The sequence below is a fragment of the Phaethon lepturus genome, unplaced genomic scaffold (genome assembly GCF_000687285.1).
Source record: "Phaethon lepturus isolate BGI_N335 unplaced genomic scaffold, ASM68728v1 scaffold15989, whole genome shotgun sequence".
NCBI classification, from domain to species: domain Eukaryota; kingdom Metazoa; phylum Chordata; class Aves; order Phaethontiformes; family Phaethontidae; genus Phaethon; species Phaethon lepturus.
The window spans coordinates 1-26250 of NW_010565659.1; the positions used below are offsets into that span (position 1 = coordinate 1).

General features: G+C 40.2%; 1 protein-coding gene across 2 annotated transcripts; it reads left to right on the top strand.

The window, feature by feature from the left end:
• Positions 1-2734: 2734 nt before the first annotated feature.
• On the top strand, positions 2735-26250 carry MORF4L1 (mortality factor 4 like 1). Of its 2 annotated transcripts, XM_010295257.1 has the most exons (13): positions 2735-2792; positions 3390-3436; positions 6610-6677; positions 8998-9084; positions 9826-9906; positions 12522-12584; positions 17917-17942; positions 19861-19949; positions 20257-20358; positions 22022-22110; positions 23391-23563; positions 23904-23988; positions 25635-26250. In XM_010295257.1, the coding sequence occupies exons 1-13, from the start codon at positions 2735-2737 to the stop codon at positions 25717-25719; spliced, it is 1053 nt and encodes a 350-aa protein (XP_010293559.1). In that variant the 3' UTR covers positions 25720-26250. The 2 variants fall into 2 exon arrangements, with proteins under 2 accessions (XP_010293559.1, XP_010293560.1); XM_010295258.1 differs by lacking the exons at positions 2735-2792; positions 12522-12584 and having other exon boundaries at positions 3395-3436.

A 26250-nucleotide genomic window follows, 5' to 3' on the forward strand; every position in this document is an offset into this window, starting at 1 on the left:
CGGAGGGGGCTCCTGACAGATCCCCAGCTGCCTGCTTGCACCGGGGCTCAAGTGGGCCCAGCCCCTGCTGGAGGCAGCCGCTGCCCTCGGCCAGGACTCCCCTTCGTAATTAAGCAGGGGATAATTGCGGTCTGCTCCATCTTGCAGTGCTTGTGGCCTTGAGGCAAGCTTTCAGTAAGGCCTTCAGCTAGACCAGGTTTGGACTCCAGTGTTTATGATCCCTCAGCGCAGAGGATGATTTGCTTTTTAGCTTTCACTGCTCACCCCTAACAACGTGAGAATATGTGGAAAAAATGAATTGCCGTAGTTTTTGTCTCTCTTCCTGTTCCTCACCTTTACTACCAATAAGATGTGGGGTTTTCTGATCCCCTGTTATTCTAAATAGGCTTCATTTTCTTGCAGGCATGGGCATTCATTGGCATTAAAACTGTTGAAATCTCCTAAGTCGATCAGGACTTTTATTTTCTTCCGTTTGAAACACGGTTATTATTTACCCTTCCTTGAAAGGGAGCTCAGTTAGGGATCCTCATACAGGAGGATTCATGGGGGCTGTATTTGGACTACAGCTGTCAGCTGTGGTGGAATCCATATTTACCACAAGCACCAGATTATTTTTTTAGGTGAATAAGGGTTACAGTTATGCTTTTTCTGAGACTTACTTTGCATACATTTTGAGTTTTAGATAATGGTTGTGGTTGATACTAATAAATGAAAATGGTAAATGAAAGCTTACTTTACCCTTTCCTCTCTACCTGTCCCTCGCTTTGGCTTCTAAGCAGGACTTTCCACACGATTGTGATGTAGCTTTCAAAGCACAGTTTGCAGAAGAATGACTGGAAGGCAGCCATTCTGGGTAGCTTAAACAACACTAATTGTGTGTGCTTCATGGCCGCTTATAGTGGAGCATGTTCAGTCGTGCAGCAGCATTCCATGCCATGTGTTCATACCAATGGTGGTATTAAGCTGCAGAAATAATCAAGATTTTAATGTATGATTCACATTATAATAATTAATCTGAAATCAAGTGAACTGCGGAAACTAAAACTTAAGTAGAATTCTAGGCTGAAATTATGTTCACAGCTGTAGGAATATGAGCAACTTAAATTTAGTACAGAAGTTAAAATTTGTAGGCTTTTTTCCACAAATGTAAATGTGTTTGTGATCTCAGCTGTAACATTAAAAGGGAGAAAAGGGCTATGAATAAAGCTTCCTGCAGGGCTAAAACTTAAATGCTTTATTGTGGCCCTTCACTGTGTGACAAGTGAAAATTATTTTACTTGTAGATTTTTCAAGCTAAATGCACATCAAAGAGTGGTAGGTAGACTTAGAAGTTACCCATATTGGTATTTTTCACAAAGCAAAGGGTGAGGAGGTGACTGAACTTATGGTGAAAATCTCCAAGAGCTAGGAAAACCTGAAGGTCAAGCTGGATGTACAAATACCCCTTAAAATGAAGGGACTGATGTTTTTATGTAGGCATGAAAAAGGAGATCAGTATTTGGACAAATATGAATTAAGAGTTGTGGGTACTTAAGGAGTTCTGCATCTCAACGCTGGCTTTTTTTAAAGCAAATACAAATGTCTCAGATGTCAGATTCAACGACTTTACGTGAATACTTGTTTTGGCTTTATGGAGAGCATGGGATCCTACAGAATGGATTATAATGAAAACTTAAAACATGAGTAGTTTTTTTTCTAGTCAATGTAGGAATGAACTAGTAAATTTATAGTTGCATTTTGTTCAATCAGAGTCTGGATGTGTTGGGTGAAATGTCATGGTAGCCGTGCTGGTTAAAGAGGCCGTTGCTGTATCTGCTCATCTTCCAGTCTTAGTGGTGAAGTGGTGTGTCTGAGTCCTCCTGCATCTGCTTCAGGCAAAATCAGGTGGTTTGTCATCAGCCACCTGACAAACTGTGTAGCTGCCCTGACTCTGCCAGAAGTGTTTTGGGAATGAGTGGATGAGCTGCTCTGCCCCCTCACTGAAAAAAATTGTGAGAGGTGGGGGACATTCAATTCCTGTTTGCAGAGCAAGTGTCTGTTTAGAGCCCATCTGGTTAAAAGTTTCATTAACGTCATGTTATGTGTCTGTGGGGTAAGGAGGCAAATAAAGCCAGAACTGAACAGGATTTGGGAGAGTCAAAGTTAATGGTTTGATGTGCCATTGACTGTATTTATCACTTGAATATGCGGAAACCAGTTTTGAAGCATAAAATTTACGATGGAGGGTACTTTTAAACCTGTAGCCCATGAACTGGTCCTTCCCCCACCCTAGTCGTTCCGGAGCAGCTCACAAGGAAGAAGGCACTCGGAGTTCTGTGACTGGTGAGACGGCCCACTTCTGCGCGCCTCCTTCCCAGCCCCGTGAGGGGACTGAATAAAATACCTGTGGACGTGTACTGTACAGCCTGCATATGGTGACTGTGACAGCTCTCTTCTGTCCTGTATGTCCTGGAAATAGTGGCAAGGACTGGATGTGTGCTACACCCTGTAGTGTATTCTGCAGCTTGTCTCCCTGAAAATGTGAGGTACTGCAGCTTTCAAGAAGGAAACATCTGTATTCAGATATCCTGTGTTAAGTATGTTTGAATTCCCACAACGTAACCACACAATAAGACCTTGCCATTAGACGGGGGGGAATAGACTGAAGAACAATTTCTTCCTACTTAAAAACCACAAAGTGAACAATTTTTCTTGCTGTTGCACAAACCTTGCATTCTTCTGTCCCATAAGTCGGATGGGGAAACAATGTTGGGGTCTCTCTCTTCCTGACTTCATTGAACTAGAAATACCAGGTGGTGTACTTCCTACAGGAAACGGAGTACTAATAACGTTTGCTTTTGTTCGTGTCAGAAGCTTAAGATGCAGAGGTGACATGTCTTATGAGAGCTAATTTCCTGCTCTGAATCAAAATGCAATGTCATGGAGACTAAAGACTCCCTTACAGTAAGACAGTTTTACCTACTTACTGCTTGAGTACTTAGGCTGAAGTAGTCCAATTTGTATCAAGCCAGTGTGTTTTGGTGTCTCCACCTGAAGTTCAAGGCTTTGAAGGAGCTCTCTGTGCCAGCCTTATAACAGGATGCAAGGGTGCCTGTAACTTGAGGTGGCAGTGGCTGGAGGTATGGGCAGGAATGTAAGTTTTGGTGCCAGTTGTTTGCTGAAGTCATCAACCATTCTGCAAAGCTCTGGGCAGGCTTGGACATGGTTTGCATGCAGCTGTCCTTGCATGAGTGCTTCTTCAGGGAGGTCCTGAAGAATCTTTGCTTCCTTTGAATTTCTTTCTAGGCTGACACTGAATTCATTCTAATGTTGTACTTGATGACGTATAGTTTACAGAAATGGCACATTGGTTGTGTTCAAAGATGTTCTGATCTGCAACTTTCTTTCAGGTGAACGAGTACTTTGTTTTCATGGACCTCTCCTTTATGAAGCAAAGGTATGTGTGGTTGCTTATTGCTGCTGACAGTTCTGACTGTTCCCCAAGAAAATAAGGAATTGTATTAGTTTACCTGCTGTGCCTCACTAGATGGGATTAAGGACTGAAACTAAAATGAAGGAAAACCTGATAATGTATGAAATGAACTAGTTTTAAATTCTGCAGCTCTATATTATAGAAGAATTTCAGAAAACACAATGGTACTATGCAGCTATTCTGGAAAACATCTAGAGGCTGGGTGGTCTTACATGCTGAACATCTGATACACCTGTGTTCCTAGAACACTGGAAAGCATTTGTGCCCACAAGACTCGGTGCTGGTGCTAATGCATGAGCTAGTAAGTTAGCTGCAGTTTGAGCTTCCTCAGAGGTGTAGGTGGCTGAGTACAATCAGTGGTCTTCAAATGGGACAGCACTGCAGAAGACAATGCTGGATTAAAGTGACAAAGGAAGTGGCATTCTCAGTTCTGGCTTTGTAACTGCAGAAACAATGCATTGCAAATTTGTGACTTGGAGGAGTGTCCCCCCTGCTTCAGTTGCAGGCCTCTGCTGCAACACTTTCAAGGATGTCCTTTTCTTGTGGGCCTTGAGCGGATGTCGCTGCCATGACATCTGATTTACTGAAGGTATAGCTCCTAATTTGACTGCCTGTTTCCACTTCCTCTGAAATTGAAATGAAGGGCTTTTGTAGCTGTGTGGACTAGAAGACTTGCAGAAATTCCTGGGGCACTTTAAACAAAGAATTTTAATCCATTAGGTTTTAATATCAGTAAATGTTAACTGATGGGACAACTTCAGCAAGGTGGTAGTAGGGAGGCAGCGAGAAGTACATGACCTCTCTCGTCATGCTATCAGGAAATAGTCGTTCTAATGTTAAAATAACATCCAGAGCATTGACAAGGGATCTGCTTGTCTAAAACATTTTCACTTCAGTGATTATATTTTGTTCTCTCCCTTGCTCTAGAACTAGAGGACAAGTTCCTTGTGAGTGTAGGCTCTGAGTGTTGTCTTCTGCCAGTGCCTGCCCAGGTGCTAGTACAGAGACGAGTGTAATCAAGGCTTCTGTTTTTGTGGAAACAAACTTCTGCTAGCAGCAATTTTAACTCTTTGGTCAATTAAACAGCTTAGAGCTGCTACAGCCATGTGCTTATCCATGCTATGCTGTGCCTCTCTTCTCCTGTACGCAAGGGTGGAATGAGTGTTACAGGAACTGCCAGCTTGGTGTGCTAGAAGGGATTTCCCAGTTGGCAAGATAGCTTTTGGCTGGCTATTCATATTGAAAGTCTGGATCCTTCTGGGCTCCTGAAATGGCAGAAGGAACTGGGTTTAATGTACAAAGGTGCTTTGTAGGTGGTAATGAATAATAACCTTAGCTTTCTTCCTGCTCCTTTGATTTATTTTTCTGTTGTGATTCTCAATATGTAAGTTATTTTGTTCCTGATGACTGTATCCTTGGTTTTCCATAGCAAGATGATCAGAGAAGCACTTGTTTGTGTTAAAGTAGTATGAAAAATTATGACAAACAGTAACTGTTGGTGTATCTCTGTGCAATGTAGGGTTAAATGAGATTCACTTAAGACAATTCTAACCTCCAGCAGGAAGAAAAATATTTTGGTACAGAACTACATTTGAATCTCCTTTTACTTCATGCTCAGTTCTTATATTCTTCAAAACAAATAGACACTTCTTAAGTGCACAGTCTGTATTTGACTGGCTTTAACTCCAGGACTGTCACAGTGAGCCACAGGTGCAGTAGTATATCAAAGAAGATTAGGATATCCTTGCTCCTAGTTGCAGGTCTATGAGACTGGGTTTAAATTCCATATGTAGCATTTTGGAGATTAGTACTGAAATATGATGTTCCTCTCTGTTGCCAATTAATTTTTTTTAATTGGAGAGAGTACAGGAAGGAGTCACCACAAAGGTCTTGAGAAAATGCGGTATGGTAGAAGGCTTTGCCCTCTGGAGTACTTAGAGGTAACTGAATTAGCATGGAAAGAAAATAGCAATTATGACTTTTGAGGAGTTTTTTACTTCACTGGGAAAAAAATCCTTAAAAAGGGACTAAAAGCTAGAGCCGGAGAGGGTGATTCTTCATGTTTTACAACACGCTCATTATTTCACCATTAAAGTGGTACGGTGGCATCTGCATCTCAGTGTACCCAGAACAAGACTTGATACCTTTCTGGATGAAGTGCTGTATCCAAGCTGAAGTTGGTGGATTTAATTTGGTGTAGTTAAGAAGTTCAGGGACATGAGGTGGGTTATGTAGTTTCTGTTCTGGGCTATGCTTTTGCAGGAAGAGGCATGTCTCTGGCTATGTTTTTCTTTTACATAGCTGTGGTAGCTTGAGCTCTTACATGCCAGACGGCAGCGGTAGGAGGAAGTTTTGTTATCAGGCAGCATGCACAGTTGTTCCAGCTCACCTGAATATACTCGTCTGGATGAGCTGCAGCAGGGTCTTGCAGGCTGCAAGTAGGGCTGTGTAAACCATACGGTGGAAAAGTTTGTGAGGGATGCTTCTGAATCTGAGTGATACTGTGGAGTGATGGGAACACATACATAACAAGGTTGCTCCCTATTCTGATGGTTTTGCTTTAATATCAGTATATGAGGAAGTTACTGTATTCATAGGCCAGTCTTTTGATGGAAATAACTGTTTTTATTTACCTCATGTATACATTCTTAACATAGAAAAAGCCCTTACTGCAACTCTTTTTACTGCGTATAATGCTCTCTCTGTGGCTGTAGAGATCCATATTATTTATTTTACTTTTGAAGACTCCTCTACTTCAGCCAGCTTACCTGTCTGTGAGGTAGGGGCCTGCATGTGAACAAGCTCTCTAGTGAATGGCTTTTGGCTAACCTGGGGGTAGTAAAGTGACTGCTTGTTTACTCTTCTGGTCATCCTCAGGGGTTTCTGATCCTTCTGGTGAATGAAGGTGTCCCTTTGGATAGCTGAGGAGAGTTGCTTGTTTGCCTAGCCCTTCCAAACCTGTAAATAGGCAGTAATTTGTGTGAGAGAATGTACTTTCTGCTGTGAAATAGCTGTGAGTGTTTGATTCGCTTGCATGGAAGTCTCTGCATGTTTAAATTCCAAAAACTAAAAAACCAAAACTCATTCAGCTCCCTTTGTTCTCATTGGTACTGACTGAACTTTCTTCTCTGTTCCAGTGTGTAAAGGTTGCCATAAAGGACAAGCAAGTGAAATACTTTATCCATTACAGTGGTTGGAATAAAAAGTAAGTATTGCATAAAAGAAAAGCAGTATTTCATTTTCCTTTACGGGAAAATGCAAGCTTTGTCCATTTGAATTTGAGCTTGATGGACTAGCAGTACCATGTCTGTGTTGTTAGGAGATTTGTTTCTGAAATTGGTTTTTATACATAAGCCAATGATTTATAGTAACACAAAAAAAAAACATTGCCTAACTAAGCTTTTCCTTTAGCGCTTTGGTTGTATAGACAGACTAGCTCAGGGTGTCAGTAGACTAATGGGAATGCTTTATAACGTTCTGTTTGTTCAAGTTTGAAAATAGTTCCTGTAATTCCTCCCTGGCAGAAATATCTAGTACAAAAACTTCCTTGTTATGTGTTGGTAGGAGAGGCAACCCCTACTGAGGTGGAGCAAAACTCTCTACTCAAATACACAGTGTAGTTTACTTTTATACCACTTTTGGCAGCAAAGTTTGGTAACAGAGAATTGAAGAAGTGTGCCTTAGTGAAGGCTGCTTTCAGAATGGGATGAATTCTGAACTTTAGAATGCTTCCTTCACAGAAGCAGATTTAGGCTGTATTTCAGTTCTTACTTCTCATGCTAAGGTAAAGTTAGAGATACTTTTCCTCTCTACAGAAATGGTAGGATTCTAGGTAAGAGACTTCTGAAGAATAAAGATGTCTCCATGAAATAAATGTTCAGCCTATTAAAGGTGAATGCTTTCATGAGATTATCACATTTATGTACTTGTCTTTTTTTCTTTCATTTGAATTGTGTTATCACTAGGTTTCAAATTCAGGAAAAGTGGAGTTTTTTTCTTGGGGATTAAAAGCTTCAGCTCTTCAGAAGTCTTTCAGAGAGCACTTTTTCCTGTTTTGTGTGGTTTTGTTTCATTTCAATGCTGCAGACTCTAGAGTGAAGACTCTTAGTCACTAGTATCTTATCTCACCAATGTGACTAAAAGCTGAACTTCGTGTTTTAATATGTGACTTTTTAAATGCATCTGCACATTCCCCTGCCAAATGGACAGATAAATGTCTTACTGTAAACACTGACAGTTACAGGGAGTGTAATTGATTTTTACAGTGGCTGCTGTATATTAATGAGCAGCATAAATTTGATCCTTCCGCTCCTCGTTTATCTCTGAAGGGTGCCATAAGTGATGTTGTGACTCCTGCTTTTCTCGCGTGTGCTGTTTGAGTTTTTTGCCTTCAAGCTTCCAATTAACTACATTAAAAGTGGCGTTGCTGCAAGATCTAGACAACTGGGCAATATGACTCCTTAATTTTGACTTCTGTAATTATGGTCCTTTATTACTTGTTAATTGCTTGACTTCTTAATATTTTTTTTTTCAAATATCGACAGTTAGGATACCAAAAAAGTTTCTTCATCATGCAGTATAATGTGCCACACAGTTATGTAGCACTTCTTCTGAAGGTCTCTTGCAGCTGTACAGGCAGGATTAAGATAAATGGCTTAATTATCTGACCAAAGCACTATCCTAAAAACATAGTTTTAGAATGTGTACAGCTGGATGTGCGTTTCTCTAAGTTTGGATGCTAAGCTTGCCTTGTCTTAACACTCTTGAAGACCTTGCATTCCTGTAGTAGTATTGGTTTTGCCACCTTGATGTTGCAAGACTGGCAGTTATTGCCATGAAAGGAAAATGACACAGAGCTCTTTTGTACAGAAGAGCTTTAATTTGTGTACTTTAGAATAACTTGGCCACTTTTAATGTGTTTTATTTGATATAAATTGTCAGATTGCTCAGATTATCCACCTTTGTCAAAGTGGAATTCTTGCTGGTAATGGCAATTTTCCCCAACACCTGTTCTCTTAAATCGTTCACTTCAGATTCTTCAAATATTCATGCCATCTTGGTTTCCTTCACAGACAGAAATCAGAGCTCTTCTTCTTACAGTAAGATCTTATTGCTGAATTTGTTAATCTATAAAATGTTGGAATAGATAAAGGAAACTTGCTTCATAACATAGTTATGGCTACAGGTGTCCCATAATTTAGTAAGTGTAGACAATTTTTGTTTTCCTGAGATGCTTCTTTTAAATTAAAGACAGTCCCCTCCCTCCTAAATCGCCCATCTTCAAGTTTGGGAAACTCTTTGGAAATGACTGAGGGTTACACTTCCTTAGAAAAACCATTACAGCTTCAGTCAGTGGGGAATGTGTTTGGTACTTTGCACTTTCAGTTGTGCCAGTCCATGACTTGACACAAAAGCAGATTTCAGCCTCAAATTCTGTGAAGCTTTTAATTTACTATTGCCTATAGAATGCAATTAAGTAATATTTTTGAATGATCATTTGATTATTTATTTTAATCTTTTTTCAGCTGGGATGAATGGGTTCCAGAAAGCAGGGTGCTCAAATACGTGGATACCAATTTGCAGAAGCAAAAAGAACTTCAAAAGGCCAATCAGTAAGTATGTTTGTTAAAAGTCCTTGTCTGTAAATACTTTTTTGAAGAGCTTCAATCCAACAGCTATATATCAAGGTAAGTTAGTTAAAAAAAAACAAACAAACAAACAAAAACTTCAAGAGGTGTTCATATGTTCATTTACCCTTGAGAAGCTTTGGCTTATGGAGTTGTTCTGGTCTCTGTCCTCTAGCAGTTTAGGAACAACAAACTGCTATTTAGTTTTAAAAGAGTGATTAGAGGTTTCAAGGAGGGGTAGGCTGATGAAATGGAGGGGCAGCCTGACTAACTGCAAGTACATCCTGTAATGTGGAAATTAGGTGGCTAAAAATGACCCTTGTGCAGTATCCTGAAAATAGATTAAGTGGCAAGGATCTCCTCAGACAGCTTCAAGATGCCTACAAACACTTTGATTTTTATGAATGCTAATCTTCTTTAATAGATGATCTTTTATTGAGAAGCTGGTTTATATTTTTCTGAAGCAGAGTGCCGCTTCCACGTGATTCAGAATAACAAGGATTGTGGGAGGGGGAGGAAGTGGGTATCTATACTGCCAAGTGCTATATGAAGAAGCCTAAATCTTCTTGATAATGAGTTGAATATGTTCCTGCTCATGACACATGCTGATTCACAAAGCCATTTACTAGACGTTCCCTAAATGTTTTGCATAACCTGGTCCCCTTTGAGGTAAAACAAGCTTCTTTTTCCATTAAGGTCTTATTTATGAATTTACTCTTTTTAAAGGGAACAATATGCAGAGGGGAAGATGAGAGGTGCTGCTCCGGGCAAGAAGACTTCTGGTCTGCAGCAGAAAAATGTTGAAGTGTAAGAAGCTTTTTATTAAAAAAACCCACAAACCCAAAATCAATACAAACAAAACCAAAAAAACCCCCCCAAAACCCCCTCCCTAAGTTTTGCTGGTCAGTTTTACTGTTGATCTTTAGTATTCTTGTTAGAATGGTTCTGCAGGCTAAACTACATTAATTCTGACATAACCCATACAAAAGTTGTTTCACTTTTTGTAGCATCAAAAAGGCCTTTGTTGAAGTATTTTATTAAAACTGCCCTCTTAGATTGTTCAGTGTTTAATACTGAATCAAGCTACTGAGTAGACACTAACGCTCTGTGCTTTCTTTGCACTCTATTCCTCTTAAGTTAGTGAACTGACACTCAAAGTGGTGAGTCCTTGTAAGACTCTTATCTCTGTGAAATTGGTTTCTATATAGAATTTTACAGTTCTTCCAAGCTGTTCAAGCACTTTTGAATAAAATCCTTAAAATGCCTTGCCTTCTTACTGTACAGTTGTTAAAACCACATTTAAGGAGTCTTTGTTTTGCCATTTTTGACAAAACTAAACCTATGTGCTATTAAAAATTGTTTTGCATCTTAAGAGACCAGAAGCAAGCTCAGACATTTATTAGAAAAAATAATCTCAGGATGTAACTGTCAGATTTCTTTCATTTCATCTTTTTTTTTTCCCCAAGAATAGGCTTGTATGGTGTTATGTTTAGATTCTCTTAAGATCAGTACAGCTCTTCTGCTTTGCTCATGTGCCATGAAACTCTTCTGTTTGGGGTAGTACTTCACTTAGTAATGACCATCTTCATAATTAATGTGATGCTTTGAACTCCTAACTTCATTTATGATTCTAGTCTTCATAAGGAAGCTGCTGAAATGACATCAATACCTAAGAAGAGCATTTGGCAGCAGCCTCAGATTTCACATCTCGTTTATGGGCAACTTTATGTTATGAAATAGGCATCATTGATTTGAGAAGTGCAGTGGTAGTGAGTACAGCTTGTTTTGGTTTTTTTCTCTAGATCCTGAATGCAGATTTCATTTTGGGATTATTCAAAGCCTAGCCAAGGCTGTAAATTGGCTCTTGGCCTCTGGAATGGGGAGTCCGATGGATCTGGCTGTAATGCTGCATGCCTGCTCCCTTGTGGTCTGTTGCTGTAGAATCTGAGGTGCTTTAACACCACTGGTTTGGTGTGCTCTGTCAGCTCAGGACAGGCTGCTGACAGGGACCTAGTCACCTGTTTGTGTTGATTTGGGCCTGAAAGAAAACCCAACGCAAATTTCTGTTTTGACATCTTCTAATGAATGTCATTAAAATCTGATTAAAACAGATGTAAATTATGACCAGTACTAATTCAGCTCCTTAGAGTCTTCTCGCGTTTTAGTCAGTGGGAGTAGAATTAATTTAATGTGTGATTTTGACACAGGTAGTGATGACTCCATTGTACATGCCTACAATTTGCATTACAGAGAACATACCAGTGGTAACTTCAGGATTCGGTTCCCCATACTGTCAGCTTTAGTCATCTTGGTAGTTCAGACAGATTGCAGTGGAATGAGTTTTTCTCTCTGGTTGAGTATATGCTAAATGTTAACCGGCGCTTAAAATCAGAGTTGGCTTAATGCTCTCAACCATACTTAATGTTGCATCCAAGGGAGACCCACACAGCAAAAATTACTTCGTCTTAAGCCTCTGTGTAACTCTAAAGCATGTTACCAGGTCTGTCTTTACTCTTTGGTTGAAACCAGTTGGGGAAAGGAAGTGGCTTTGCTTTTTGCCATCATTACTATCCCTAGCATGGGTAGCTGTTTCCAGCATAGCAGAACAGACAATAAGCTAATTCTCTAAAGCTTCTGTTTCATGTTGATTGGAAAAATTAATTCTTTGATGGTGGATTTTCAGTTGTAAAGGGGAAGAAGGAAAACTATTGTCATGAGAACAGCAGTCTTGCATTGTGGAAGTTATTTATCAAGAGGGTCCCATATGCTTGTTGCACTGATCTTGCTCCTAGTCTCTAGCTGTTGCCAGCATCCAATGCATCCTTCTAAATTAGACTTGTGCTTCTTTCAACAAAATCTCCCTATTTTTCTTCCCTGTTTGGAGGCTGAGGGAGAGTAAATACTTTGGCTTACCCTAGCAGCGATGCAGGGTTGTGATACCGATATATTATTGACTGAACTACTGCTTCTCACAACCTGCTTACAGCTAAAGGCAAGATGGTTCTGAAAAATCTCAAAACACAGTTCCAAAATAAAACTTCTGGATTGTTCCCTTGTTACGAAACTAAGGTCACTGCAGATACATGAAGTATGGATGGCGGGGAGGGGGAGAAACTGATCATGCATCTGTTCTAAAAGGGTAACGCTGTCAACCTATTTGGGCCTCAAAATTTACCTTTTGTAGCATTCTTGGAGGATTGAACAAAGGGAAAGGTAACTTATATTTTGAACCTTATTCTTCAGATAGCCAAACAATAATGGAAAGGAAATAACAATCTAAGCACAATTTATCCTCCAGGAATGTTCAGTAAGACTATAATATGCTGCTAAAAAGGTAAAGTTTTGAATCTTAAATAGATTCTCTTTAAGGCTAAACACTAGGTCTGACATTCTTTCCTTAACTCAACCCCCATTGTGCCTAGATTTTTCAGACGAGATGGAGCGCATACTGTTTGCTGTTTGGAGACCCCTACAATATCGACGCGGTGAGTTAAGGATGGATTGTCAAACCAGGATTTTCATCCTGAAATCCAAATCTCCTTGCTTTCATAGATTTCTTTTTAGAGACTCTTAAAGTCTTCAGTTGTAATAATGTAAGCTTTGGTAGCAATTCAGTTAACAATTATAACCACTGCAGTATATGGTTTTGGGTTTTTTTTTTAAAGCCAGGATGGACTACCAGTTTTTAGTCTCTCTGAAATGTATACCTTTTCAAGTGGAATAGGGTACAATATGCATTCAGTGTGTCCACTGTTTAAAAAGAAGTGGAGGACAACTGACTTGAGATTTTTGAAACTGGGTAGTTCTACCGGGTTATGGTTGGTCTCCATGCTTACTGTAGCCTGGAGTTTGGCTTCTGTGGGAATCGGTAACAAACTGCACTGTCTGCTCTAAGTCTTGGGAGTGAGGCTGCTATGATAGGTGGTTAGAAATGTGAGGTTTGAACTTGCTCCTTAATGTGCTATATTTTTTTTCTTGGCTTGAGTCTGTTCAGAATAACTGTTTCTGTAAACTGCAGCAACTGGTTCAAAAGCTTTTGAGACTTTGTAGAGCAATATTTGATCAAATAGAAATATGTATGAAATGCAGGTTGTATACGTTGGTTTTTAAAATAATTATTCCTCTTACAGTAACTAGAAGCTATCATAGAAAAAAATTTTGTATTTTTATAGCAGGTTGCCAAAAATGAAATACAACACTACAGATACTGGCTTTTCCAGACTGTTTTATACGTAGCTCTGCTGAATTCCAACTTCTAAAAGTTGATGCTACTTTTGATAGGCCTAATATGATTAACTTGCAAAAAATCAGTAAACAATCAGAGTTAATGGGTACTTGGAAAATAAGGAGGACAACTGAGAGTGTTCTGGAGCGAAGATAAGGCACTGAATAACAAATTTGAGAATAGCATCTGTTTTTAAATGATACATATGCAAGCAGTCTCATCAGAGATGCTCTTAAAACAGTATCTCAACTTGGGAGTTACTGTTTTTTCTTCTGTTAGAAGTCTTGTTCTTACTCTGAACATATTACTCAAAAGCATATGCTCCTGCTGCATGTCTCTTGTGGCATCCTCTGCTATCTTTGGCACAGCTAGGAGTTCTCTCACAAGCTACTTCAAGTCCTGTAAATGTCAAGTGGCACGTGAACACTGCCTACATGCAGTTGTCTAGGGCTGTAACAGCATTGGAATGACTACACCAGCTGAAGCCAGAGGTTTTCCTAACCTCTTCTGCTGTCTGATGGTCTCCAGTAACATGTGCTTAGGGATAATAAAGTGAGTCAAGTCTAGAATGCTGTTCTCCCCCAAATACCCCTTTTTTTTTTTCTAGCAGTCTGTAGTGAAGGGACTTGAGCTGAAGGCTGTATCCATGTGATGGGTTTAATAACCCTTTGTAGGACTGTCTTATGTTTATCTAATCTGAACCCTTTGGACTTCTGGCATCCCCATCTTGTGGCAGCGTGTTCTCATTTTAATTCAGTGCTGTGTTGAAGAGAGGAGGAAAGAGGGTGACTCTTCCTGTCTCTTTCATGTCTGCTGCTTTGGATTTTTTGGTCTTTTTCATTAATCTTGAGGAAAGATTGATTAGTTCTTCGAGCTTCACCTTTTATCACTAGTGATACCTCTACCACACTTTTCTTGCCTAGCTGCCAGCTTGAGAAAGCCCTTGTCTGCCTGGTTACTCCTGGTATAGAAGAGTTGGTAGTGTACAACAGCTTTTTTGTTTTCTCTCTCTTTTGTTGTGTGCCTTCTAAGGTTAGGTTACCTGACCAAGTACAGGAGACATACATGTATATAATCCTGACTTTGGTTTTTATCCTTTTGCTAATAGTGTTTGATGGTTTAATTGAATCTTCACAGGAATGCTGCTTCTCAAAGTTAGTGACCAAGCTGCTTGAGCAATAGTGGCTGATTTCATACTTTTTTCCAACATACTTACTTTTCACACTTGAATCTTTTAATCTACTTTTTTATTACTAGTCACCTTGTATTAGGAGTGACTTTATGATTTCATATAGCTTAGTTGCAACTGTTGTTTTATCAGTAAACTGGCACCTAATCTTCTTCTGTGACTTAATGTATTGAACTCAAATGCCTGAGGCCAAGTGGTAGCTACCTTCATTCTCTGCTGCTCCTATTTTACCAAGCTATTGTAGGGAGGTTCTAACAGACCTTCAAGTCCCTTTAAAAGGCACATGGATTTGGGGAATGTAAAGTAGTTCTTATCGTCCACACCACTTTTATCTACCTGCTCATGGACTCCTAACTGTTGTGTGGAGTAAGTAAACCTCCCAAAGTCTTGTTTTTTTCCTGATGTCATTTGTCTGTGAACTCCCTTTTCTAAGCTATTTTTATTTTCTACTGACAGTTTGAGACATGACCCAGAAGACAATCCAGTTTAGAGCTCTGAGCATTAATACCGACTTTTTTTGTGCAAAGATTGCTTGCTTCTTGGGGTTTGCTGACATAATTGATTATCTTTCTTCTGATGAATGTCTGGAAAGGTGAACTGCAGTCTTTCAGTATGTTTTCTATGGCATCCTCTTTAGCCTCACCATTTGATTGTGAACACAGTCCTGTTTTGGATACTGAGGTTGGAAGTTCAGTATTACACTCTCGTGGCATGGACTGCTTATTTTCCTTCTGAGTCTGTCACCTTTGATACATAGCATTGCATTGTTGTGAGCTGTTCTGTAAGCTGTGATACTGTTTGGTTTTTACTGATTATCTTGTTTCTACAATTTCAGATGGTTATGTCAGTCATTAATTTATTTTTGGCTTTCTAATTCAGTCTCACATTTTAGTCCCTAATACTTGAATATTCTTGTTACAGCTGTGTGTTCTTGTTCTGCTAAAATAAAACCCTGCAGTGGGGGCTGGGTTAGCTTCTCACCAGAGCTGATTGCTGACCCTGCTGCTTTGAGGAGGTCACGTCTCACTGCAGTGGGATGCACCCTTTTAAGTTTGAACTGCAAGGTCTTTAGCACCTTGCACTTCTGTTCAGTCTTTTAATTAAAACTCTTTCCGCAGAGGCTTCTTTGAAACTTCCATGCTACTTTTTAGTTTTGTTGTCAGTTTTCAGTGAAAAATGCCAGCCAGTAAGAGAAATATGTGAAGGAAGAATAGCAGCTGGGCTGTACTTGCTGTATAAAGGGAAGTCAGTGAAGGCTTTTGCGCTGCTTCTACATAGCAGTATAGGGCTTGCTGTACATAATGTAGTTGTGAAGTAGCAGAAAAGGATGTGTTTTAACCTATCCTAGGTGAGTTTCATCTTTTTGTCACTTCAGGACTTGCATTCCATTTGTCCTTGCAGGAAGGCATTATCTGCCATCATGAGGAACACATACGGTGTTCTTCAGATGTATGTCTCAAAATGAGTCTCCTTGGTCTGATTAATGGAATCTAGTTATATAAGATGTGCTGCTCATCTCGGTCTCCAGCTTCTGTCAGTAGGGCTGCCTATAACATCTGTGATACAGATGCTGCATCTTTCTCCTGGATGTCCAGTGCTCTGTATGCTCCAGTTACTGTACACAACAGCAGCACTACACCTTGCAGAGCTGCCTTCACCTACTGAGGAGTGTTATTCCAGACAGTCTGCTGCACAGGCTGTCAAAAACCTGCCAAATGCTAATGTTTTGTCTCTAACCTTAGCTTTTTCTGTTTGTTCCCTAACTCAGATTTGTCTTTTAGACTTTTCAAACAGATGGCTGCTTTGTCTTGAAGCAGAGGCATATGACTTGAAATATAAGGAATGAGGTGGGAGAGCACAAGCAACTGCCTAGAATGGTTTATGCTATACTTTGTGCTTCGGTAACATAGATGTGGTTTACTGTCTTAATTGCAGTAGTTCCTTAAGTACTTTATATTGCCTGTCCCATTTTTTTAGGAGACTGCTTCTAGACTAATGCTTAACATTATGTTTATCTTGTGATTTTAGTTCTGGAAAGAACTCCCTGTTCTTCCTTGTTTACTCTAGGTTTGGAAGAAAAGACTTTCTCTTCAATACACAAATCCATTATCAGTGACTTAACTTGGCAATTGTTCCTTCTTCCTGGGAGGGATGATCTTTATTCTGCCCATAGTTTAAGCCTAATGCTTGTTTGTGATTTGAAGCTTGAAAAAAGCCTTAGTATTCCTATGTTCAGACCTTCCTAGAAACTCTGCCTGCTTCCTGACCCAGATAAACCCAGTTCAAAGCTTGAATACAAGAGTCACTTGAGAGAGTGGTGAATTTCCAAGGAAATATTCTTGTACTGATAAAGAGTTTTATCCACACAGTCTGCATTTTTTTGAGAGCTTTAACTGGACTCCTATTAATAGTGAGCAAATTGAAACATGACTAGTAGTACTCTTAATTAAAATTTTCTGAAAATGGTTAGTAAATCTACAAAGTTCAGATAATAACAAAAATACCTGTTAGGACAGTTTAATTTTGTCACTGACACTCTTGACCTTTCTGAATATTGACATGTTGTGTGCGTTTATTTCAGGTGTCTTTAAAATTTTTGGAAGTACAGCTCCTCATTTGGAATAAAAATAAGGGCTAAAGATAGAGACTTTAGAGAAGTGTGAAGTGTGTAAATTAGAAACACTAAGTGCCGAGAGAAGCATTTAGAAGACGACAAATATTAGGGACAATGCTATTCAGTACTGTTCCAAATGTTTCTAGTAAGTGGCAAGTATAATTGCGTTCTCACCTAAAAGGTGATGACAGAATTGTAGGCAGTTCATGCAGCTTCATGCATAGAATTCCGATAGCGCTATTTAAACTTCCCTCTACTGCCGTAGTGGTAAAACTGTGGGTTTGTTGGGTTTTTTTTCCAGAACTTGACTGGAAGTTAATTCAGTTGACTGAGATCTATCCAATAGCTCACAGCACTTCTGTTTCCTTGTCCCATGTTCTGCCTCTGATCCCTGAAATACAGAAATAAACCACCTACCAATCTAGTGTGGTTTTTCCAAGAGCATGAAGCATCTGTAGATGTTACTTGCGTAAGTGTCAGTCAGTACTGTTTTTAAGTATTCGTGTGTTCTTGGCATGCCTTCTGAGCTTTTGTAGGTTTAAGTTAGTGATTCCCCCCCCACCACCCCAATGATGAATTATAACCTGTTAAATGAAAAATCTGGTAGTGTTATAACTGTGCTAAATCATATCAGACACTTCTTTCATGTGTTTTTATCTAAATACTCCATAGGCCACAGTGTATTTGCTCATTGTTCTGAACCTAGTGGACAATTTTTCTGGCTTTCTACTTCTGATTCTTTAAGTACCACTATCTTTATATTTGCAATAATTTGTGTTCTTCTTGCAGGAAAACAAAAAAGAACAAACAGAAAAGTAAGTATGTCTTTATTTTGTATATAAGTGGATAATCTTAGTGAAGCTTTCTTAGTTGAAGCAGATTTAAGGTCTTATTCCAGCTAAGTTTACTTACTCTCACCTTGTGTTGTTCCTCTTGGACTTCAGATGTCTCTTCCTTTTGGTCAGGAGGAATGCGTACTTTTCTGGTTTGTACATAAAGTACTTGTTTCAGTCTGTCAAGATTCTGACCTCTTGCAAATTAAAAGCAAAGTTATGCTTTTCAACAGCTTCATGCTGTTGAAGTAATTTAGTAAGTCAAGCTTATGCTTCCTTATTGAGATGGAGACGTGACATAGAAGCTATGCCAAGTCACATGGAGGACAGGGAGTTGATGTGAGACAGCCAGTATGGCTTCACCAAGGGCAAGTCCTGCCTGACCAACCTAGGGACCGTCTGTGGTGGAGTGACCATGTCAGTGGACAAGGGAAGAGCTACGGATGTTGTCTCTGGACTTCTGTAAGGCCTTTGACACTGTCTCCCACAACATCCTTCTCTCTAAATTGGGGAAAGATGGATTTGATAGGTGAACTGTTGGGTAGATGAGGAATTGGTTGGATGGTTGCATCCAGAGGGTAGTGGTCAGTGGCTTAATGTCCAGATGGAGATTGGTGACCCTCAGGGGTGTTTATTGGGACCAGTACTCTTTAATATCTTCATCAGTGATGTCAGCAGTGGGATTGAGTGCACCTCAGCAAGTTTGCAGATGACACCAAGCTGACTGGTGCGGTTGACATGCCTGAGGGACGGGATGCTATCCAGAGGGACCTGGACAAGCTTGAGGAATGTGCATGTGTGAACCTCACGAGGTTCAACAAGGCCAAGTGCAGGGTCCTACACCTGAGTCGGGGGCAACTCCTGGTATCAGCACAGGCCAGGGGTTGAAGGGATGGAGAGCAGCCCTGCTGAGAAGGACTTGAGGGTCCTGGTAGATGAAAAGCTGGACAGGAGCCGGCAATGTGAGCTCGCAGCCCAGAAGCCAACAGTGTCCTGGGCCACATCCAAAGCAGCATGGCCAGCAGGTTGAGGGAGGGGATTCTGCCCCTCTGCTCCATTCTGGTGAGACCCGCCCTGCAGTTCAGCATCCAGTCCTGGAACCCTCAGCACAGGAAAGACGTGCTCCTGTTGGGAGCGGAGCCAGAGGAGGCCACAGAAATGATCAGAGGGCTGGAACAGCTCTGCTGGGAGGACAGGCTGAGACAGTTGGGGTGATTCAGCCTAGAAAAGAGAAGGCTCCAGGAAGACTTTACTGCAGCCTCCCAGTACTTAAATGGGGCTTATAAGAAAGATGGGGACAGACTTTTTAGCAGGGCCTGTAGCAGCAGGACAAGGGGTGATGGTTTTAAACTTAAGAGGACAAATTCAGACTAGACATAAGGAGGAAATTTTTCACAGTGAGAGTGGTGAAATACTGGCCCAGGTTGCCCGGAGAGGTGATCAATGCCCCATTCCAGGACACATCCCAGGTCAGGCTGGAAGGGGCTCTGAGCACCCTGCTCTAGTTGAAGATGTCCCTGCTCGCTGCAGGGGGTTGGACTAGATGACCTTGAAAGGTCCCTTCCCACCCTAAGACTCTGACATCTGCAAAGCTGAGTTGCTGGTTCCAAAAATTCTTCTTAAGAATGTTACAGATACTGACATACTGGTTTGGTTTTAATGCAGAAACTGTTATCTTCAGATAAGTGTAAATATAGCAGTTTTAAACCGTCACAAATATGTGGAGCTTCCAGAATACAGGTAATGTTTAAAACAAAAACAAAAAAAAAACAAGTGAAGAGGCGACCTGGGAGAAATCTGAGTCTACTTTTAAATCCTTACAAATCTTTTTTTACTGGTATTTCTTATTAACTTACCAGATTTCTTAAGCAGCATAATGTCTTTTTTTTTTTCTGTGCAGCTCCAGGAATTGGAGAAGGGAGCAGTACCGGTGAGACTCCTCAGCCTCCTAGGAAGAAGAGGGCTCGAGTAGATCCAACTGTTGAAAGTGTATGTATTTCTGATTCTCACACAGCATTTTTGATAGAAAACAGGAAAGTTGATTTGCTCAGGAATACAGGCAGCAATACTTTGTCCTGCAGCATGGCACTGTGAAATGTTACAACTTGCAAAACTAGGGTTCCCAAGTGGCCTTGAAAAAACTAAGCTATTTCCTTGTTCCCTGCAGAGCCTACAGGAATTACTGTGGTAATTCCTCAGTGAAGTGGTGTATTTCAGTTGTGAAAACAAGGAATATGGGTGACTCTTATCTTGGACAGTTATCTGAAAGTAATTGGTCTGGCTTCACTTTTTTTAGGAAGAAACATTTATGAACAGAGTGGAAGTAAAGGTGAAAATCCCAGAAGAGCTGAAACCATGGCTGGTAGATGACTGGGACTTGATCACCAGGCAGAAGCAGGTAACTTGTCAAAAGAGCAATCTGGCCATTTATAGGCAAGGACGCTAAAACTAGACTTTCGTATCCTCTTCGAATGCAGTGTAGTGAAAGCTCTTGTAGATTTTTGACAGCAGCCTGATGGTTTACTTGATAGTCCTCATTCCGGTTGGATTTTAAGCAAAGGTCACCTGTGAGTAGGACTGTGGCTCAGCAGAGTTGCATGTAAACTTGTGGAATAGACTTGGTCTAATCAAGCATAAGTTAGAAATGCAAATAATTTAAACTTGCTTAAGTGTTAAGTACAGTGTTAACTCTGCGTGCTTGGCCTGCTGGTATGTTTTGAACAGTTTACTTAGCTGGTAAAGAATTGGTCTGTAGGAACATGACATGTGATGCATATTTTGCCTCAGCTCCTTCCTGCCTTGTTTACATGTCACTCACTGCCAAGTTCTGTGAGTATCTTAAGTTGTTCTGCAGCTCTGACAGAAAGCTGTCACTCAGGATAGTGATTCTTAACTTCTGACAGGCTGGATCCATATAAAGCTTCCTGTTAAGTAAATTAAACTTTGCTTTACTGTTTTAAAAGCATAAAACATTTTCATGAACTTAAAATATATTAATGAATCATGACCTGTTTCTTGTGTGAAACTGCTTACTAAAATCGGCAAGAAGCATGGAAAATAATAACTGCTGCAAACTATTTGCTGTTGTTTGGTAGGCTGCAGTTGCATGCTGTAGCTTACTGCTACTCAGGTACTGTCTCTGTTCTTGCAGTCCTGGACACATAAAAATCTTGTTCAAGTCCTGCATGGATAAGGTTGACTTTTCTTGGTGAATACAAATCTTAAAACTTGCATTGGCAGTAAAGGTGCTTAAGCACTGCTATGTGTTATGCTGACTCCAATTATGGAGAATTAGGGTTTCTTTTCTGCCCAGATGTCTTCAGACTGTAGTGCTCTTGTGTGAGGAAATAGATAAGCGAAGTCGGGACCATGCCACAAAAAAAACCAACCAACCAAAAAAACCCAAACAACAACAAACCAAAACACCCAAGTATGTGAATTTGCCGTACTACTGAGCCTTGCCATATACTACTGAACTAGTGTCTGTGCGTACAGTGATCTGTGTATAGTATTAAAGGTGGAAGTTAATCCTTGGTGAATCAAGGCTGGGAATATTTGCCTTCAGTTCTGTAAGCTCTATATTTCTAATACTCTTCAGACTGTGCAGGCAGTGAACCTTCCCAGCAGGTGCTTGGCAGGCTTATTTGCTTTGCAGCGGTAGTAGTGCCAGGTGCTGAACTCTCGATGCACGAAGAACAGACAGAAGAATGAGCAAAATGGTCAGCGTTGCTTTTAACTGCTGTGTGGCCTGGTGCAGGCAGGTCTGCGGGGGGGGGGTGTGCTTTGTGTACCTTTTGATTCTTGAGGTGACTTCAACAGTTCATCATCAGGTTGCTATTGAGCAGCACAAATGTTAAAAGGAAACATGGATATAGTTGTTTTTACAGTTTTTTGGTATGCACAACTGAAACAGTTGGGTGGTCCTTTAACACTTAACATCTTAACCTGTTAATTTTATTCTAGAAATGCCCTTATGTACTTTGGCTTAAATTTAGCATGCGGGTGTGAATGTCTGCATAAATTAGACAACTTTTATTTGTTCAGTTTTACTTCTTTTGTAGCTCTTCTATCTTCCTGCCAAGAAGAATGTTGACTCCATTTTAGAGGATTATGCAAACTACAAAAAATCACGAGGAAATACTGATAACAAGTAAGTAGTGGTCATTTCAAACTTTTAAATACTTCTCTTGCTGCTGTTGTTGGGCTTGTATTTCATGGAGAATTTGGTAAGGCTGTTAAACATGTCCCACCCCTATGTCTAGCTTCGTGTTCCAAGACCAAAGTGATCGAGGAGTTTAGAAGTCTTTGAGGAGGTAATTCAAGAATGCAGTTCTGCTTTCTGACATTATTTCTGCTTCCCCCACTTTCCCTAAGCCTTTTCCTAAAGGAAGCTGATACAAGCCAAGTGACTTGTTCTCCACCCCTTCATTCTAGCTCAGGCTTCCTCTGCTGGGTGAATAGATTCAGTGACAGTTGCTATGTATGAGCTGAACAAACTATCAAAAAAGCTATCTAGCAGATGAGCAAAGTATTACTGTATGGGTGGACTCTCACGGAGGTAGAGGGGTGGGGGACAGGGAGGTAGATGATGACTTTTAAAAGAATCAGATGGGCAGAGCTAATTAGCTTGAGGTGATAGCTTTGAAGATTCTTACTAGTAATTACCCCAGCAGTCCAGCCCTGTAAACACACCTTGTTTGTTGTTTCTTGAACGAAGCTTTCTGGTTTTAAAGGGAGAGAAACTAGGTATATGTGACGTTATTTTTTTCCATTCAAGAGGAAGCACACTATTGACTTGTCAGGGTGTTTTAACATTCTCTTATGTAATTGTCCTAATGTCTGTTCTAAACTTGTTTGCAGGGTGGAGTGAGGGTTATACTTCTCAGATTTGCAGTGTCACTGCTAATTCCTGCACAGTTATTCTGCAATTAGTTGTGAAGTTGGAGTCCTGCGGGAGTATGGCATTGAGAGGCCTAGTTAGAAAGGGTCAGTTGCCTGAAATACTGTCTGGCTGTCCCTTTCCATTAAGCAGGAATTCAGTCAGATTACTTATAGTATTGTACTCTTAAACTGATGTGAGCTGGTATTAATGTTGGTTGAAAACACAAGAGCTAGTTAAGTGTCCTTAGAAATACTGGCTTTGAAAGGACTGCTCTAAGAGTTAGTTTCTTTGAGTAAATGACTAAAAGCAAGGCTTTTCTTGGTTTGCCTAAATTCTTCCTGAGTTCAGAACAGTCCATTTTTGAAGGAGGTTTTGAAATACATTGCTCCCTGCAGCTGTACACTTTAAGGTCTCCTGGCAAATTTCCTTGAAGAATCTGAAGGCTTGTGAAAGACCTTTATGATTTTGATGGACTCACCAAGCCAAGTCTCATCTTGTTCTACTGACTGGATGGACACAAGACTTGCAGTGTTCTCTCTGTTTACCAGGGAGTATGCAGTCAATGAAGTTGTGGCTGGAATTAAAGAATACTTCAATGTCATGCTGGGAACTCAACTGCTGTACAAGTTCGAGAGGCCCCAATATGCTGAAATTTTAGCAGATCACCCAGATGCTCCAATGTCTCAAGTCTATGGTGCCCCACACCTGCTGAGGTTATTTGGTGAGTATGACCTCTAGAGATGGAAGCAGAGCAGTTAAAAGTATTCAAATGCTTCCTTTTCCTGTCTTGAGTATCGGTGGGTATGAACTGCAGAAATTTGATAAGCAACTATGAAACATGTGGTTCCATTCTTTCCTTACTACATGTGCTTAAAATGTTCAGAGCCATTCAGAGGTTTGAATGGAAATGGATTTTCAACAGTCCAGTTATTTTAGGTGAGCTTGTGTATATTGGAATAGATTCCTGGGGTGCTTTTATATGCTACTATAAGGTTTTAGACTGTACTTAAATACTTGTTAAAGTTCTTTATAACTAAGAAGTGCTACTTCTTTTGAAACAGTACGAATTGGAGCTATGCTTGCTTATACTCCTCTTGATGAGAAGAGTCTGGCTCTGCTGTTAAACTATTTGCATGACTTCTTAAAGTAAGTACTTTTTAAGTCTCTCCAGTTATACTGAGGTTATTGCTAGTTAGATGTGTGTTTACCTATTAGCCTGCACTTTTAAACTGTCCAAGTCTGCTACTTGTTACAAACATTTATTTGTAGTTGCTATAAAAAGCAGATGACAATTACAGCAAACGAATGAATTACACAACAGTTACTCAACAACAATTGAGCAAATGTTAAAAACTGATGAACCTTACTGGTGTTATTTCTGGCACAAGCTGTCATTGTAGCTTTAGTGCACTGCAGTACCCTGTGGTGCTGGAGATGTGTTACTTGGGATGCAAACCTCTAATGTGAAATGCTTCTTAAAAAAACCAAAAACAACCCAAACCAACAATGACAACAAAAAAAAACACAACAAAAAAAAACCCAAAAAACAAATCACACATTTGATTTCAGACAGGTGATTAAATACTTCCTCACTGCTATAAGGAACTACGGAGTCACTTGCTGCTTAGTTCACCTGCAAATGTTTCCTGAATGTGAGATTCTAAAATGGAATTAAACTTCAGTTTAGTGTCTGAGGTGTCATAACTCTATTCCATGATACATATGTACGAGGATGACATCAGCAGCTTCCATGCATCTGTACTGCGCTGGAGGGACGCAGTATTATGCTGCTTCTATTCATTTATACATATATGTAGGGAAGGTGTGTGGTACGAAACTGTGCGACCTCACAGCATGGGCGCAGCTTTTTGCTTTTGCTGTACTGGGAGCTTTTCTTGGTCAAGTTTACTAAAGCTGTAAACTTCCGATTGATTACATCATAGAGAACATAAATGTATTCTCATACAAGGCTTCAGTGGTCTACTGATAGTGTTTGGAGATCCTGATTTGCAAATAATTAGGGTAACAAAGCATTAAGCTGTTTTGCCAGTAAATACCAGCTTTTACCTCTGATTGGATAAACTATTGGAAGTTGAACGAAAACCCTCAGGAAATCCAAGACAGCTCTGCAGTACAACTAGAAATGGATCAGCCTCACTTCCAGGGCAAACTTGCCTTGGAGTAGTCCTAGAGTCTTGAGCTGATCGTAGTCTTTCGGGTAAGTCTGAAGTAAACGCAAGTGCTAAGGAGCTTTCAGCTGTAAAGATAGAAATGTAAAGCCAGTGCATTGACCAGAAATCCCTGAACCCGCTTGAGAAGTAATGGCATATAATGCTTATGTTCAGCTGTTGCACTTAGCAAAAGGAGCAGTGGTCAACCATAGCAATCACTCATTTAGCTGTCTCTGTTCGTATTTGTGCAGACAGAACTTCATGCTGTCCTACTCCTTGTTCCTACCCTGTTGAGTACCGTCGGTAGTAAATGGATTCTTGGTACAGCAGCTGACTGAACCTCAAATGTAAACTGTTTCATCCTGTTAATCTTAACCTCCCTGTGCTTACTTGGGGCTAGAGTTGTTTGACAACCTGTTTGGAATAGATTTTTTTTTTTTGGCATGAGCTGTCAAATCTTTAATTGCTTTACACAGCTGACTTTAGTAGATACATGCTGGTTTTCTACTCCTGAAATCATGTCTTATGGTCTCAGCAGACACCTAACGAATCACTTGTGATGTTAAACAACGGAGACTTCAGGCAAGAAGGTGTAATTAATCTTTTTATTATCTTTCATAGGTATTTAGCAAAGAATTCCTCTGCATTGTTCAGTGCCAGTGACTATGAAGTAGCCCCTCCTGAGTATCATCGGAAAGCAGTATAATACTGTGCTGCTTTACAATGAAGTGATAATTGGGTCCTTGTAATACTGTCAGCTTCTACATCTTGTTCTTCACCTTTCTATTGCACATGTCTCTTGCACAAATTATGTAAACATAAAGTGAATAAAGTTGTGTGTTTAAAATGGAACTGGCATTTGTAAGTTCTGAAGATTTCTTGTCCCGAAATGGAAGCTTGGAGTTTAACGGGAGCTCTCTGGTGTTTCTGGCTTGCTACTGTTGTTTGCATCAATGGAATGTAAAAAGAATGCATTATGATTATTTCATTGTATGAACTCGTGGGTCTGTTTTGACATTAAGATTTGCTTCACTAACCTGCTTTATTGCCTAGTAGTGACGAACGCAGATGCTCAGACCCGTGAGGGTTGTGATCACCCAGTGTTGGTGCTATTGATTAGTCTGACTTTCAAACCCATTGACTTTCTTGGTGTTGGAAGTAAAATGTTTGGTCCATAAATGTATGCTTTTATTTAGATAGTTGAAGGACTGTGACTTTTTTATATTCTAACAATAGG